General features: G+C 31.5%; 1 protein-coding gene and 1 pseudogene across 2 annotated transcripts in view; both read right to left on the minus strand.

Annotated features, from left to right (window-relative positions):
* The window catches only part of SLC25A36 (solute carrier family 25 member 36), a 31,232-nt gene that overhangs the window by 6,883 nt on the left and 5,861 nt on the right, over window positions 1-18,488 (minus strand). Inside the window, exons 2-6 of one of the 2 annotated variants that reach the window (XR_001516468.2) lie at window positions 15,471-15,635; window positions 11,753-11,830; window positions 9,399-9,499; window positions 5,562-5,598; window positions 1,580-1,646 (exon numbers count right to left, since the gene is read on the minus strand). Coding sequence is in view for 1 of the 2 variants with exons in the window: in XM_006907189.3 (XP_006907251.1) it covers window positions 1,580-1,646; window positions 9,399-9,499; window positions 11,753-11,830; window positions 15,471-15,635 (411 nt within the window). In the remaining variant the exon portion in view is untranslated. The remainder of the gene's footprint in view (window positions 1-1,579; window positions 1,647-5,561; window positions 5,599-9,398; window positions 9,500-11,752; window positions 11,831-15,470; window positions 15,636-18,488) is intronic. The other variant, XM_006907189.3, reaches the window with a different exon arrangement.
* LOC112475985 lies at window positions 13,268-13,388 on the minus strand (annotated as a pseudogene).

Genomic DNA, 18,488 nt, shown 5'->3' on the forward strand with positions numbered 1-18,488 from the left:
ATGTGACAAAATAAAACCACAACTAAGAAACCTACCTGATAACCTACAGATTCTTCCAAATTTATGAACTAATGATTGTCCTCAACTAATGACACTGAATAATTTCTTAGTTGAGAATAATTCTTGCAACCAACTGAAATTAAGTCTCTGCCATCAGATCTTTTCTTACAAAATTAAAAGAGCTGCAAGTCCCAAAGGGTAACATGCAAATACATCTGCCCTGTTCTTGATATCAGTGTTACAAATTGGCATCTTTAAATAAACATTTCACAACTATCCTAACACCATCCCATTCCCTACTCCCAAGCCTAAGAAACTGTGCTGGCTTGGGTTATAATTATAATAAGTGAAAAAATAATATTAAAGAGTTTAAAGCCATGCTTTTCCTGGATCTCATACAAATCTACCCTAGAATATACTGAAGGATAGCCCTGGTAGTTCATAGTATAATACAGACTGGCATCTTACACTTTCTTAACCTTTGGGTTGTTTTATCTATCATTATCACTTTTCAGATATTTGGCTTCAAGAAAAAAAGTTTTGAGTTTTGCCACAATACTTAAGATTTCACTAAAAATTATTCCAGGTGAAAGAAGAATTATACATTTCTTTTCAAGTTTCCAAATAATATACAGTTCAATATGACAGAATGTGGAAAGCAGATATTTAATCAGGCATAACTGTTAATTATTAGATCAGTTTTATTTATAGTCTAAAAGACAGAACACTTCTCAAACCCTAAAATACGAAAAACTGTGGAAATTTGTTATACAGTCTACTCCAGACTGAAAGACTAAAACAGTTTCAAAACTATTAACATTATTATTATATACCAGATAGGATCATCTCTCGACTTAACAGTATTACCTTTCCCATCCTCTATCCTAAAGGCCAACCGAAGTTGAGATGGTAAAACCCTTAGCTGCTCTGCTTCTGGCCTTCTCTCAGTTCCCAGAACACGTCAAAGGCCCTAAACTTAGGACCTGGGTGGTTTGCACTGACTGTTGCCTCTGCTTAAAATAGGCTCAAAAAGCCATTCCTTCATTGTTCTCATTTAAAGTTGGTTCCCACTGTTTCCTGGTATATCTCTAGAATCTAGCAGTGCTCAATACAGATTTACTGAATTAATGAATCTTGCTACCATAGAAGTGGTCGGTGGTAAAAAATGAAGTCTATGAATATATGAGAGCAAAATCCCATGCCAGGACTTATTGTATATAAGGTTACTGAATTTGAGCAACGATCCATAAAGATTCAGCCTAGGCTAGTTGATCATATGGTTATTGGCTGTTGGGAGGTTGATTATAATCATGTAATCTCTGCTTGGGCTAAGGTTAATATATTCTTTCTTCTTCTTCTATTTAAAAACACAACACATAATACACTTTCTTCCCTAAAGTCTCATATTACCAATTATTATATCATTTTTGCTTTCCATGTTTCAAAAACAAAACAAAAATTCAGCAGCAAAAGAAGAGAAAACGTGGTTAGAGAGCTGGCACTGAAATCTCACTGATATAAATTACAGAAAAAAATTAGTTGAAACCAACTTTAGTTTTGTTTTAATGAAATAACATACCTGGCATCAAGCTGTAATCGAGTCTTTACAAGCCAAATGGGATTGGTTGCTGTGATTGCGGTAAAACCTAAACAAACATGTTTAAAATGAACTCTGGTAAAAATGAATACACTATTAACTTTAAAATTTTAAAAATTATATAAATCTATATTAAAAAATGCATATAAATATTTAAAGTATTAACTGATGTATGCTTTACACTTTTATTTTACAAATCCATACAAACATGAACATTTGTATTTTATTTCCAATCTACATTCTCAAATTCTGATCATAATGACTAAAAGATAATCTTTTAAGAGCAAAATATGACTATATAAAAATATTTCTCCCAACATATGCAGAAAATCCTCTTGGGTACCCTCTATTCTCTAAACTAAATTCAGAAACCCAGTTCTACAAATATAAAAAAACTGTATTCTAGGGCTTTTTAGCATGCAAACTACAATCACTACTTGGGGTCCAATTAACATCACAAATCACTATGCTCGAAATGGATTCTATATGTCAGTATTTACTAATATTTCATCTTAAGCTGACTGTATAACAGAAAGGACTGTTATTTGGCCTTATGAATATATAAACATACATTTAATACTGTTAAAATAATGGTATCACAGAGGTAAGGTTTCTGTTAGGGTTAATAGGACAAATCTATTTTTCATCCTTACTTAAATACATACAAAAACTCAGAAGTTCAAAAAGTTACAAACTGGAACCCCCTCTCACTTTTACAGACACTGAAGAGAGAAACCTAAGGTAGAGGTAGGTCTTGTTTACTTTAAAACTAAAGTACTGTGTTATTATCAATGTCGAAGGATGGTCACCTAAGATGGCTCATTCCAGGTAGTAAATTAAGATCTCTGGAACCGTATGTTTCTAGGCTAGTGCATATCTTTTATTTCTATCTTCCTAGTGTTATAAAAAAATAGCAACATGAAATGCATTCTTGATGATCGAAATTTATGAAGCCCACTTCACCTATATGAAGAAGCAAGGTTTTAATATATTGCTTATGAAAGTTTAAAATCAGCTACCCAAACTTCATAGAACTACTTACATCAAGTTACATTTATTGAATTGGCCTTTAAATTCAATGAAAATTTACATGCAGGAATATCTAAGGATCTTAACTGTTTTAATACTAGCAGGTCAAGCACTTTATTTTTAGAAGGGTGGACTATAACCAGTACATTTAATATTAGTACTTTCAGAAACAAGAATGCTGTGGTACACATTAGGGATAACTTATTTTTTAAGTTAAATATAGTACAGAACCAATCATAAACCTTTTTTGGGTTTCAAAGCTAGTATGGGTATATAACAAATGCAAAATAATTTCTCTAAATTGTATACAAAGTGGAATTTAGTCTCACAGGTTCATTTCCTTTCTGTAATATCAGAAAATTAGCTAACCCAAATTTTCCTCCCTTAATTCATCGCTTTAACACTGTAGAAATAGCCAGATGTTTCACAAAGGGATGCTCAAATTGAAATCTATCAAGCAAGATAAATGGAATAAAAGTTTGATTTCATAACTCCTTTAGTAATTTTGTAATGGTTATTATATTGTCTCCTTTTCACTTAAGTGTTTTTAAAACTACATATTCTAAATATCAGTTCTAAATAATAAAAATTTAAAGTGTTGGACAGGTTGTAAGTAACATTTTTAAATAAAGTTTTTTCATGCATGTATTCTTGGTAAAAGGAAAGAGAAAAATACAAAACTGTCAGATCAATTAAAAAATCAATTTAAAAGTCCAGAAAAGATTTTCTTGCATGGCCTAGTGAGGATAAAGTTATACAGCATTTTCCCCCTTCTCTTGAACCTCATTTTTCTAAGTAAAAAAGTCAAACTAAAGATGTTGAAATTTTATTTTAAGGCAAATATGAACCAGACACCAGTGTTCTGGTGATATCCTAATTTAAGGATTCTTTATTTTTAAACTTAAATATATGTGTTCGCTACATGTCTGTGCAGCAATATTAAGGGTTTATTAGTGAAAAGCCACTAAGTGCCAGAAACCAACAAAATATTCTGCATTATTCACAATGGTTTTTATTAATTATTCTGTGGAAATTTCAAGGAAAAAAATATTTGTTTTATTAAATTTAGAAAGGCTGAAATTGAGAATTCTTATATCAAACTTAAAAAAAACTGTGCCTAGAAAATCTCAATTTACTATACTTTATTTGAAAAGACAAACATCGAAGTATTTAAAAAATAATTATGTTCTACTTACAAAAATATAAACTTAGAACCCAGGCTTTATTTTAAGCCACAAAATTCCTCAGAGGCTGAAAAAAGCCCATATATGTCAACTTTAAAATATTACAATAAATATTTATAAATATTACTAGAAATAAAATTTTGAAATACCCATAAATCGTAATTTTAATTATTCACTGTACATATTAAACAATGACAAGAAGCAAACAACAGGTATTTCTCACTTAACTAAAATTCATTTCCAGACACTAATTAACCTACAGAACAGAACACATTAAAATTTAGGTGAGATAATGTTGTCATTTTATCCTTATATAACTATTACAGTTGTTTACTTTTGCTTACTATAGTTATTTTGGCTCAACTCTCCCCATAAGCTAACTCTTAATAAAGACACTAGCCTAAATGCCAGCAAACCATTAGGTTAAAAGAATCTAGGCAACATCCCACAGCTTTTAGATATTGATCTTTTACCAATTAAAACTGACCTTTGAATTTTACGCTATACTACATTCTCTTATCGAAGACACTCTGGTAACACTAGACATTATAAGGCTAATAAAATCTAGAAAAATATAATCTATTAATTCAAGAAATGAAACAAGTGGGAAGAAACAAAAATTTATCATTAACTTTGAATTATATATGGTAAGGCAATTTGAAGTTGACAAAAAGCCAAAGCTAAACATATTTCCTTATTTCTTCTAAGAAAAACATACACAAAAGTGCTGGGAATGGTGTCCCTGAAACTTAGAAATTTCTTGTAGTTTTTTATTTTGGTATTTAAATTTTGTGACATTTTGATAATATGCTAATTTATAGTAATATTCTGAGTACCCACATTAAAACGGACTTAGAGGTTTATGTAGGATCTACTTGCAGGTTAAGAATTAATGTTACTCCCTAGTCAGTTAAAGCAAAGTGGTAGTATATTGGCCACACTGTTAGTAATATGGTTAGTATTTTATTAGAAAGTTTTAAGACATACATTAGAAACTTTTAAAATACATTTTTTTAAGTTTTGCTTTATCTAAGACTCCATCTGATAATGTAAACCAATTAAAAAACATTAACAGAAATTCTGCTTATATTAAAGTTGCTGAAAATGTCTATTTCATTAAGTGAGTGATACCTGTAGTATTGCATTTTTAGTATTTTATTTTAATTAATTTCTTTAGTAAGAACAAAGCCCATATAACTTTCTAAGACAAATGTATTAAAACTACTAAAAAAAAACTAATTAAAACTAAAACAGCTAAGATCCCATATATTCTTTTCCTCCATTTATTTGGAAAGTAATGATAGGTATTAAGATCAATGTTTCTGCAAGATAGTAGAAAAAAGTCAAGTATCAACAGACAAGAGAATAGAAAGCATTCTATTAGACTTTTAAAATGTTACTCTAAGCAAAGAGCTATTTTGTTTTTAAAGTTGTAGGATGGTATGATACTAGTTACAACTATATCTTAAATACTGTTATCAAATTCTTTGCTGGTCAAAGTTATATGGCTAAGCTGAAGACCCCAGGCTGTTATTGTATAATGACTGTAAGGTTAACCCATTCTTCCTTCTAAAAGGAATATTATAAAAGAATTAGAATTAAAGTTTTATAAACTATTCAGATAATGCACACACAAATTCAGGAAATAAAAGTTCATTTCCCGCCTTCTATTAATTCCACAGCTATTATAAATTCCCAGGGGGTGTTTCTTATAACTAGAGTCTGCAAGAGATGCTCAGATCAGTACTCACGAGGTTTAAGTTAGTCCATATTTCTACAGGAAGTGACCTGCGGATGGGGAGCATGAGATGACACGATCTCACTCTTTTCTCGGGAGAAATGTACAGTAAATGCCTAAAATAGACACAGGCTTTTCTGTATCATAACAACAAGCAGTGACCTCATCAGAAACATGTGTACAAAATGAATCCCATTGGGAGGATTTGAGAATATTTACGGTGAGATCTAACTTTTTTGAAAATTTTAAGTTAAAAAAGAAAAAGGAATATCAGAACGGGCCATAAATTTTTTTAAAAAATGCACCGAGTACTGAAAATTCTGCCATCTGCAGCAGTTTCAGAGTCCAAATACTTACCTAAAAGACCACTTTTGCCTTAAAAAAAATGCTAACCTTGTCAAAGGGGACTCTAAGAAAATATTTGTAGAGGGAATTAAAATATCCCATTTTCCTACCATTATTATCTATCATGACTGGAGTTGAAATCACAATTTTCCATTCTTTAATCATCAGCCTACTTAGTAAACTTAAAAAAAAAAAACCAAAAAACAAACAAAAAAGCCCACCCAGAATATTCGAGGAACTCCATTTTGTAATTATTTATCATCTTTAAAAAAAAATAAAGTATATGTTGCTACAGTAGTACCTTTCACCTTTTGCACTATGGCCAGTAATATTGCACATCCATTTTTATGAAATATTTTGGGTTATTTTGTATTTAATTTCTTGTGTTCTACAAAACAAAAAACAGGAAGAATGTTTACACACAAACATAAAACATCTGGTTCAACCATTCATCTGGCTGAATGAGCTGCCATGGACAAACATGATAATAAAAAATATTTTATATACACAAGACAAAATTTCTATTTAATGAGTAAAAATTTAAACTTTAATAAACTTTAAGTCAAATAGAAAACTATATCTTGAAAAATAACAGTGAATGCTAAAAGCAAATAAAACCCACTAGGTATCTAGGAAATATTAACCGATTACATTATGGGTATTTAAAAAAACTTGAGCTGTAACTGTTTGAATATATAAGCCAATAAAAATTCATTCGAAGCCAATCAGAATTCAATTCCTTTAAATCTATAATCCTGTATATAAAAGTATGTACATTCCAGATAAAAACTTTTTAAAATTGAGAATTACTATAAAGAAAAAAATTATTTTTTGTACACACATCTGTGTTTAGGTATATACAGAGGGATATGCAAGTTCATTTAAACAAATACACACAATACCCTCAACAAAACAAATACTGTCAATTGCTAAGATTTACTTAGTCTGACAAATGTCGTACATAGGAAAGAAAAAAGGCAGGTAAAACATGAAGTGTCAACATCATTTAATTTGATTAAATAGCCTCACAATGGAAAAAAAATTCCAATGTCAAACTTAGAGGTTTACAAACTCTTATAGTAGTCCCTTGAAACACTACAACAAATGAAAATAAGACCCACTTTAAATAAACTATTCTTTTAATTAAAAAAACTTGGTATCTAAACACTCTAGTTCTTATGGATAAAATGCAAAATGCAACTGAACTGAGAGGTTACTTGAAATAAAAATTATGTACAAGGTATGTTATTAAATTCTTTGTGTAATGCTTGATGTGGCAAAATCTTGCAGGCAGTATCACTGTCTATTTTAGTTCAAGATACTAAGGTGACAAGGTTAGCATTTTTTTTTGAACAGCCATTTAAAAAAGGATTTTTCACATGACTGCCTCTAAGCTCTTTGCACCCCCAATTCGTATTTATAAGACCTCTAAATATGATCCTGAAGAAAACCAGAGCAATCTGGTCCAGATTATTTCAAGACTGAAGGAGGCAAAATTCTACCTTAATGAGTCTGCATGGGACCATTCAGTTTCACCAACCATGTAGTTATGTATGAAAACCACAATGCTAAAAGTTAATGCTCATAAACAGTTCAAGTAAGCTCTAAAAGCACAATTCGCAGAAAAAATGTAACTGCAAAGAAATGGAAGAAGTATTTTCAAATTACACAGTAAGTGTACAGTGCAATAATCTCTGAACAAGTATGAAACTATTAATTAACCAAAATTCAAGGAATTCAAGGTTGGGAAATAGTACCAATATAGAGATAAAAAAAAGATAAAGTTAATACTTGTACAACATAAAAAGTGCAAAATAAAAATCCCACTGAAATTCTTTGCAATTGATAAAATATAGTAATAAATTCTGATGAGATATTCTAATGAAAAAAATGTTCCAGTGGGAATTAAGATATTCTGAAACTCTAAATTTGCAATACTGAATATTTAACTATCCTCAAATGATTGCTCATCTACTTTCTTGATTTTAATTCTTTCAAAAAGGAAAGATTAATATTTTATAATTTTCTGGGGTTAAAAAACAAAACATAAACACTGGTAATCCAGAAATACATTCTTAAAGATCCTAATACAGTGATTATATAGTTTGAAATTAGCTACTAACTTTTACCTTATACCAACTGAAATGTTTGGAGGGAAAATCTGTAAAAAGTACATTAAAAAATAATTCTAGTTGTAACTAGATGATCTCTACGGCACTGAAGAACTCATTCTCAAAATCGAAATATATGTAGAACCACCTACTCATTCTAAGGATTAATAGAGGTTCACATAAATTATATAACTTGCCCAAGATCTCTCCACATCAGTAAATAAAAGTATTTCACTACCTTGATCTTTAAGGTTTTTACCTTCCAGCTTTAAAATTTTAATGAGTTAGTCAACAATTACTAAATATAAAAAGCCTTGAAATATTTTGTAAGGTAATATGCTAGACCTTTATTATATATGGCTATTAACCTTTCAAAAATTAGTATTTCAAACTTACACTTAGTTCGTTAAGTATATGGTTCAAATTGATCCACTTTATTTCTAAACAGAAAATGGTTAACAGTTTAAGGCACTCATTAAGCATATAACTGACAATTAATTGGTCAACAGTTGATGAAAGTAGATATAATTTGCTTTACGAAGTCACAGCATAATTTGGAAATGTGAGGTATGGTTACATATGGAATAAATCTCAGAAAACGGTAGACAATTTTGAGAACCAAAGGTCATGGCTTTGTCTAACATGCATAGCAACAAATGATTCCAGAAAGAGACTGGTCAAACCAATCTTCCAGTTTATCTTTAAGGCAGTGCAGAGAGAGCCCCAGGACTGGTAGTTTAAATTCAGAATTATATATACTCTCAATGATGATAAAATTATTCCTGGAAACATTTTATAGCGAGCATGTACAGATAGCCAGTGCCCAAATTTCGAGTGCTATCTAGTGTGATTTACGTGGAATGCCAAACGTATTTTTCAAAATATACACATTATAGTAACTGAATTATCAGTAATACATCACTCACAAAAATGTCAGCATTTGAGCACAGGACAAAATGAATACTTTACCAAGAACTGCCGGCACATTTCAGACAGAAGCCAAAACATGCAGCAAAAAGGGAAAAGGCACTAACAGAAATTGAGGAGAGAAGAGTAAATTACAGCTCCATAACTTATAGTGTAATTATGGTTGGATTCTTAAAACTATCAAAAGTGATCACTAAATATTCAATGAACTACACAAGACAATGTAAATATTATATTACCTGTAGGCTACCCAAAACTCCTAATTACAAAATGCCAACTGAAACAGATTTTACATATACCCCCTGATTAAATTTATGGTATACTAAAAAACATAATCAAAACCACATTTGTGGATGCTAAACAATGAAAAGCACATTGTCTTAACTTTACAATGTAAATTAATCATAACTCAATATTAAGTCTCTAGTTTTCAGAAAATTTTGTTTTTTAATATCACATATTCATACCTGCCATTGCAGCTGAAATCATGTGTACCTGGGTAGAATCAGGATCAAATACACCATTCAACGTTTCCTTGCAGTTTGAATAAGCAGCAAAGTATATTGCTCTACAATAAAGATTTAAACTTTAGTAATAAGCATGTTGCTTAATTCATAAGATTTAAATGACATGTAAATTGATCTTTATAATTTTAGAGCAGAGAAATCTAAAAATATTGTCTTAGCTACATTCTCATGTAACATCAGGTTAATTTACACTTTTCCCATGAAGGCCCTGTAGTATTTTTTATATCAACTCATTAAGAAAAAGACAAACTCAAACGTAAAGCATCCTGAGACACCCCTTTCCCCCATCCCAATACTTTGACAGCAACTAACTATAACAAAAAGTATTTGTATAAAATTTTGAAAACATGTTAGTAAAGCTGGAAGGCTTACGTAATGATAAGACTAAATTAAATACACTTAAAGAAATATGGTATAAGCACTTCCAAATACATATTTGTTTTTGGTGAGAGAAAGTCAGAACTGACCCAACTGATCAAAGTATATGTTAAACAATTCTGAGAGACTGTGGTATATTCTAATTTATACTATACACAGAATAGTTCATAGTATCATTAAACAAACAAAACAATTCCAAAAGAAATCAGCCCCATCAGGTCAGGTGATATTTTCCAATATCTGTAAACATTCCATTCCATTTGTAAATATTTCCCGTTAATTTACTATTACTTTATGCATCCCAACTACCTCCTCATTGTTTAGCTTTCCAGGCACTGAATTAGTTGCTTGCTATATCAAATATCTTGTTACTTCCCAACAATCCTGATTATCTGTTGAATAAGTGACAGAGTAGATAGACAAGTATAAATAGGGAGAATCTCACTGTTGTGTCTTTAAATATGTTTAGAAAAGGGGAGGTTAATATAATTAAAAATGAAACATTCTGCTTTACGAAAAAGAAAAAAAATAGAATACATTTAATGATGCCAAATTGTGAAGAGGAATAAACAATGCTTTCCTAGAACTCAATACACTAAAAGGCATCCTAATGACAAAATTGGCAAAGGATATATATATATATGTAATTCACAGAAGAGATATACAAATAATTATAAGGAGGGTGAGACTGCACCAAAAATTAAACAAATGTATATTAAAACAATGAAAAATCATATTTGGTCTATTTGACAATTATTACAAGACATGGATAATAGCAAAAATGGGTAATACCCGGTGCAACTAATTCACTATTTCGGAATAAAAATATTGGATGCCTTTTCAGAAGGTAGTTGAGCAATATTCATTAATTTTAAATGTGCATATGCCCTTTTATCCAGAAATTCTACTTTTAGGTAACTATCCTAAAAAAATATATTTAAGTACTCAAAGATAAACGTATAGGGAAGATCATAAAATCGTTTTCAAAAGCAAAAATCTGGAAATAAATCTAAAAGTTTATCAGTAATGGAATGCTTATTAATGATGGGATAGTTATATTATGCAATTTTTAAAAAACTATACATTTTCATGGAAAAGCTTCAAGACAATTGAATGAAATAATTAATATGATTCAATTTATATAAATGATAAGTATACATATTACACATTTGATGTCCAGAAAAATTAATAGAAGACTATACATCAAACTATTTATTAATGATGGTTTCTATAGGGAGAAAAGTAAGTGTGTGGTGAATTATGAGAGAGGTGTGGTGTTTGAGGTGTAATGTCAAGCTTTATGCTGTACATTTTTTTCAGTCTTTACAATAAAGATAAAATTTTGGATAATTTTTTTAAAAAGAGAGAAAGTAGTCCATAAAGAGTTGAAATCCAATAAACAATGAGACATGGATCAGGTATACTGTTTGGGAACAGAGAGCTGGGTATGTATTTTCACTCAGAATGTGAACTCTGCACAGCATTCTATCATGGAAGAAGTCGATCTAAGATAAAAACGTATCAGAGAAAAATGACAAGTTAATGTATTAAGGCCCTTTCGGCTTTTCTAATAGGGAATGAAACCATTTTGTCTGCTTACCTTGTCCCATAAACCAAAAAACAGGGTTAGTTCTAGAAATCCAGATCTTCCCCTTTCTTACTGCTAGTTCCTTTAGTTCATTCTTTGCCTTTTAAACCTGGTGCAAAAACTGTTTCACGATGATCTCACTATGAGTTTCTTTGCACTGTCATATGGTGCAACCTGCCAATCCTTTTAGATGGTTACTGATACCTGTCTGTTTTTTACACCATAGTGCTTTATCCTTACCATCCTGACTTCAGCATCTTCAGCATCTTCCCTATTAAGCCTGAAACAAGAAAGATCGCTACAATTTTGCTTAACTTAATTTTTTTACCTGGAAGGGGCTACCCCCACTAAATTGGGGCCTAATCCTCTAAACAAGGAACGAGGCCCTTCTTTTTCCAAGATCACCCTGCAAGAGAAAAATATTATTTAGAAAGGAATGTCTTTCAAGGTCTGGTATTTCATTTGTACAGCAAACTTAAGAGTCTAAATCTCATATGTTTGTAATATAATGTTATGCTGCTCTAGTCAGTATTCCTTACTTTTGAAAAGTTGATTTTCTTGACATAGCATAAATTACAGAAGATTGATAACAAATTTATAGTGATAATAAAAAGAATTCCACTTAGATTATTTCCTACAAGTTTTAAAGATATAACAATGTATATTTCTACATTTATTTTCATATCGTCATGCTACTCTCATCTTCAACTGCCTCCATTTTACTGTCTTTACTAGTAAATACAATCCCCAGTTAGTGGAGCCAAATCCTATAGATCAATAGGTCTGATGGAATTCTATTCTAGTACTTCTTGGGAACTGATAAGAATTCACAAAATGTAGACATTATTTTAAAAAAGTATATATATATAATATAAAAAATAAGATGTTAGGAAAAAAAAGATGTTGGACACACACACTCATACACAAAATTCCAATGAGAAATTTAGTTTCCTCCTAGTATTTGAGGTCCTTTCCTCAAGATTGGACAAGTCTCTAAGTACTGCAGCACTATCTCATCCAATCATTCTAGTGAAATGCTATGACAAAATCTAAAAACTTTTAGGGTACTAAAATGTTTGGTCTGTTATCATTTCTCCCTGTACTCAGCTAACATCTACTGTAATGAATACTTACTAAAGACTAAGCAGAGTAAAAAGACAAAAGAGAGGGTGAAGCCTCTGCTACTGAGAAATTTGCTGTCCAGCTGTGAAAATAAGAATTATATTGAAACAAATAACATTATATTAATAAGCAAATACTATACAAGCTAGATACATATGCAGAGAAAGGAACAGATGCATGTCTAAGTCATGGAAGGCTTTCTGAGGGTGAGTTAAGTTCTGGAGGTGAGGAGAAAAAGAGATTGAGGAGAACAGGTGTTTTAATTTCGAGTTAATGGACTAGGCCACTGATTCTCAAGCATCTATTAGAACGATGTCTTGAAAGGCAAATGAGCATAATGGTTAATCAAGGGTCTGAGTTGTGGGGCCAAACTTCTCAATAATGAAGCCCAATTTTGGTAATGAACTAGCTGTGAAAACATAAAATAACTTTTCACCTGTCCTTATTTTCATCAGCAGTAAATAGAGAAAAACAGTACTCTTTTTCAGTTACTGTAAAGAATAAACATATATAAAAAGCTTTAAAAAGTACCTGGCTCACAGTAAACACTTGATAAATCTTAATATGATAATTATTACTGAAGCATTTGTTTAAATGCAGATCCCACCCTCAAAGTATTCCGATTAAATAGATATAGGAGAATGCTCAGCAATTTGCATTTTCACTATGCATCCAGATGACTGATACAGGCGATAATACAGGATCACTTCTCCCACCCCCCCACCTATAGCACCTGGTATTCCTAGGTGGTCTCCCATCCAAGTACTAACCAGGCCCGACCCTGCTTAGCTTCCTCTCGATCAGATGAGATTGGGCACGTTCAGGGTGGCATGGCTGTAGACCAGAACTACTTTTGATAAAACTAGATTAGACAGAAGCAAAGTTAAGAATGACAAAAGCACATTTTGAAGATTCAGTGTTTGTCAGCTATTTCTATGTTATAAATTCTTTTGATAAATTAAGGAAGATAAGTGTCCTTTAAAGAAAAAATACATATTTGCAAACACTCACAATTTTGCATACAATTTCAACTTAGAGACCCCTTGAAGATCATCTGAGCCACCTAAGAAACTAAGAGCCCAGGGGAGATTCCTAAAGTTCCTGGTTCTGAAGCCATGAAAAACTTCAAACCCAGTAGGATGGTTATAATCAGAAAGAAAGACAGTAAAACAAGGGCTGGTGAAGATGTGCAGAAATTTATAGCCATTTTGGTCAACAGCTTGGCAGTTCCTCAAAATGTTAAACATAAATTTACCATATGACTCAGCAATTTCATTCCCAGTACATCCCCAAGAGAAATGAGAACATATATCCCTATAGTGGCATTATTCATAATAGACAAAAAGTGGAAACCCAAATATCCATCAGCTGCTGAGTAGATAAAATGAAATACTTGACAATAAAGATACTTGTTACAACATGGATGAACCCTGAAAATATGTAAAGTGAAAGAAATCAGTCACACAAAAAACTACATATTATATAATTGCATTTGTATAAAATGTCCAGACTAGGCAAACCTATAGTAACGAAAAATACATTAGTAGTTGCCTAGGGCTAAGGGGGAGGGTTAGAGGAAAGGGAGAAAATGAGGCGTGATTGCTAACAGGTAAGGGTTTCTTTTTGTGGTGATACTGAAAATGTTCTAAATTTAGAATGTGGTGATGGTTACAACTCTGTGAATATATTAAATTGTACACTTTAAAAGGGTGAATATTACGGTATGTGAATTATATCTCAATAAGGAAGTTGGAAAGCAAAAAAAAAGAGAAAGGGAGCAGCAGTAGCCTGAAGCAGACTGATCAGGACAGAGTTCCTGCGAGGGAAATAATGGAAATGAGTGAAAACTTGCTCGAGCAAGAGAATGCAGAGTGGGAAGTCATCTGTATACTGATGGGAGGTGAAACACGTTAGATTGACTCATGTAAGAGGGCCAGCACAACCGAAAAATTAAAGCTGAACTCAGAGGGTCCTACAGTTCCTCTGAGGAAAGTCAGAGAAGGCAAAGCTATTAAAAATGAAATAAAAAATATAGTATTGTTATAAAAGACAAAGGAAGAACTTTAAGGAGAGGTAATCAGTGGTAATAAATGTCAAATCGTGATATTAAAATACTCTATTAATAATCAGGTAGATTTATATATAACTATTTTAATCCAAAATTGTTAAAATTTTATTCTACCTATTCATGTACTTAGGTTAAGTTTCAAAAAGCAAAGGCTGATGAAATCTTTTGGTAGAGAAGGTAAACACACAGTATGAGTTTATTTGCTACTACAAAATAAACACTTGTGAACTAAGTTCAAACAGATTATGTTCCAAATGAGCTGATAAGGCAGACACACAAGGCATTCAGTTACATACCTAAGTTTAAACATGTAAAACCTAATTTTAATAGTTTTTAAATTTCAAATCCAATTTGTAACATAAAAAAGTATGGTAAAATATAAAAACAAATCTTTTTCAAACCATCAAGAAATGTCAAACAAACACTGAATTGTTTTAAAATCAGTAGAACTCTGCTTTAAAGATCAGTTATGTTTATGTTATATAAAAATCACACACTGCTATTAACTGGATGTACTTATTTGTGTGAATACTTGGAAAATGAAAAACACACACATAGTTAACATTTAACACAAGAATCTATGACTAATTCAAAAGAAAATATAGATAATAGCTTTAGAAAATAAATCCATTGGGTAAATGTAAAAAATATTCCAAATACATGATTTGGAAATATTACATTTTATCTAACTAACAGTTCCTCTCCATTAGAATTATGGTTTCTAAGGAATACAATTCATAGTAACTGTCATTAAGTTTATAAAAAAAAACTTTAAAAAAATGGCAGAATATAAATAAATATATGGGCATCATTACGGTAAACGAACTAAAAAAAAATTCATAAACTGTGCTCTCACTTTAGGCAATGGAGAGGTCCAGGAGACACTACTCGGTTGACACTGGCTCCAGCCATGGTGTTCAGCTGAACTTCAGAGATATAAAGTGTCAGAGAAGATGACTGCAGTCGTGTTTTTACAACTTCCAGTGGACATGTCAGAATAGCTCCCACTGTACCACCACATCTACAAAAAAATGAACAAAACTTATCTATTTAATTCATCAGTTAGTACACATACGCAAGCTGTAAAACAGGCGGGCAACTGGGCTTTGCCAAGGTACTAAAATCTAACATTTTTTATTTCAGAAGACTAAATAATTTTCTAAATGTTTCATTTATTTGACTGTATATAAACACCTTTGGCAGCTAGAAAGAACAGAGCTTAATTCTCACAAAAATTTGCCAAAGAAGATAAAAAAATTTCAAGAAATTTTCTATCTTGTACCCTTTCTTACACAGCTACTAAAGGATGTGTTCCGCAAGTTAAGAGTAAACTAAAAAAGAGGGACTATATCAAATCATTACGTTGTACACCTAAAACTAATACAATGTCATATGTCAATGATATCTCAACAAAATGGTGTAAAAAGAGGGAATTGAATGCAGAAACAGAGTAATAATCAAGGAAAGGGAGGAGGAGTCCCAAGATGATAGTGAAATGTCAGGCTCAGAAAATAACTAGTCCAGACAGCCATAGGATAACAGAGTTCAAAGAGATAAAGAACTCCAGGAAAAAAAGACTGATAAGATGCATATATTTGACCACATGAAAATAAATATTCAAGTATAAGTACTCACATAACTAAGCAAATATTTTAGAATATGGGGCAATTATTAACTCCAGGGGGAGAAAATGAAGTTATTCAAGAAAGAAAAGGTCAACATATAACTTAGTTGTTTTATCAACTATTTTTATATTGCCATAGTAAGTTAAGCATTAACTACTGATTTAACAAAAAATTGTGATGTAACTAATTACTGAGAGGATGAAAAGAATGGGGAAACAGGGAGCATTATAACTAAATCCTCTTCTACCAGAAAAGAAAGTATGAAGAAAACTCCAAAGGAAACAGCTGAGACTTAATAGGAGTTCCTACTAGGAAGAAGATGTAGGGGAGAACCAGGAAATGTTTTTTTAATCTTTCAGCAGCTTTTTTTTTTTTTTTTTGGTACCTTTTGCATACATTTTTTATTTTTAATTAATTTCTCAAAATTTAGCAGTTATTTTTAACTTTTAAAAACAGCAGGGGTTTTTAACTGGAGAATGTGCTTAATGTTTCTGGGACCCACTGGACCCTATAAAGAATGTGCATAGTGTGCAAATGTGTCTTTGACTCAGAACTTTAAAATAAATTCAGAATCTTGACCACTTCTCACCACTTCCACGCTGGTTTAAGCCACTATGTCTTTTTTATTATTAAATTTATTGAGGTAACATTGGTTAATAACATTATACAATTTTCAGGTATGTAAGATAATTCAAATCTGTACACTCTATTGTTTGTAAATCACTGTATAATGAGATCACTGCATTAACCTTCTAATAAGTGTCTGTCTCCCTGATTCTATCCCTTGCCCCACCCCCTCCAATCTATCTTCAAAACAGTAGTCAGAGTGGTTTGAGGTATTTTTATGGGCTGGTCACTTTAGTGTAAGGTTAAAGAATTGTGCTATTTAATAGCCGGGAGGCCGAGAACAATGCATTTTCAGTTTCACAATTAAATGAATGTGAGGACAACCAAATATATTAAATATATACTACTATCTCATTTATGAATCTATAAGATGTGGCAGCACAATTATTTTCTTAAGCCAAGCAAGTCATAAAACAATCAATGGAAAACATTAGAAATTATTTTTTAAAAATTCTATATAAAAATCTTAATATTTAAAATTTTGATCTTGCTCCACTCCCCCTTGCAAAGGAAGTTCCTTAGCAATAAATACTGATTTAAATATTTATTATTTATAATAAGCAAATTCAGCACAAATGTTAATTTGCATAGCCAATATAACAGTTTAAAAATTGAGCGTGAGAGAATGTACTGAGGCTGTGAAGAATGCATGATCAAAGAAAGGGAAGAATCTGGAATCCAGAAGGTCTTGTGGAAGATCCTACCATTTACAACAAAGATGTTATGCTAAGTGAAATAAGCCAGACACAGAAAGAAAAAAATTTCATGATCTCACCTTTATGGGAAATCTTAAAAAGCTGAATACGTAGAAGCAGAGAGGAGAAGGGTGGTTGCCATGAGTGAGGAGGCGGCAGAAGTGGGGAGGTGCTGGCCAAAGGGTACAACACTACAGTTATGTAAGATGAATAAATCTAAAGTTCTAATGTATAGCATAATGACTATAACTAATAATATTGTACTGAATGCTAGAAATTTATAAAAGTAGATTTTAGGTTCTCCCATCACAAAAAAATGGTAACTATGTGAGATGATATGCAATATAGTAATCATTATATGTATCATGATGTATACCTTAAAAACATACAATATTTTAAAGGCCAAGGAAGAAGCTCCTATAATTATCTGGGTATGAGGTATTGAAGGCTAACAATCATCAGTTGGACCAAAAAAAGGGATAGAGGCTTTCTGATATTCAACTGTCAAGTCTCACTGTTTCTACATTCTAAACTTCCTTTCATACTTCCCCTCACGATCCCCACTACAAATGCTTTAAAGCAGGACCTCATTTTATTTCTTGCCTCCTAACTGGTCTTAGGTCCCTCTGATCCAGTGATACAGTCAATGAGTTAAGATCAGTTGCAAGGTGTCACTAATAATAAAGACTAAGTTGGATGCTTTATTATTAAAATAAAATGTTATAATTAGAAGTTGCTTGCTCCTTTGCTTTAAATGCTTTGATTAGCAAAGAATTCCAAGGAGAGAACAGCCAAGTTTGATAGCAGAAGAACAAAGAAGTTCATTATCCTGTAATATCAAAAATCTAGAAGGAACAGTTTCTAGGGTTAAAAATTTAATAAAACTGTTAAATGCCATCGAACCCTTGGTATATTCAGGTTTGAGCA

Source organism: Pteropus alecto, unplaced genomic scaffold, assembly GCF_000325575.1.
Source record: "Pteropus alecto unplaced genomic scaffold, ASM32557v1 scaffold92, whole genome shotgun sequence".
Lineage (NCBI taxonomy): Eukaryota > Metazoa > Chordata > Mammalia > Chiroptera > Pteropodidae > Pteropus > Pteropus alecto.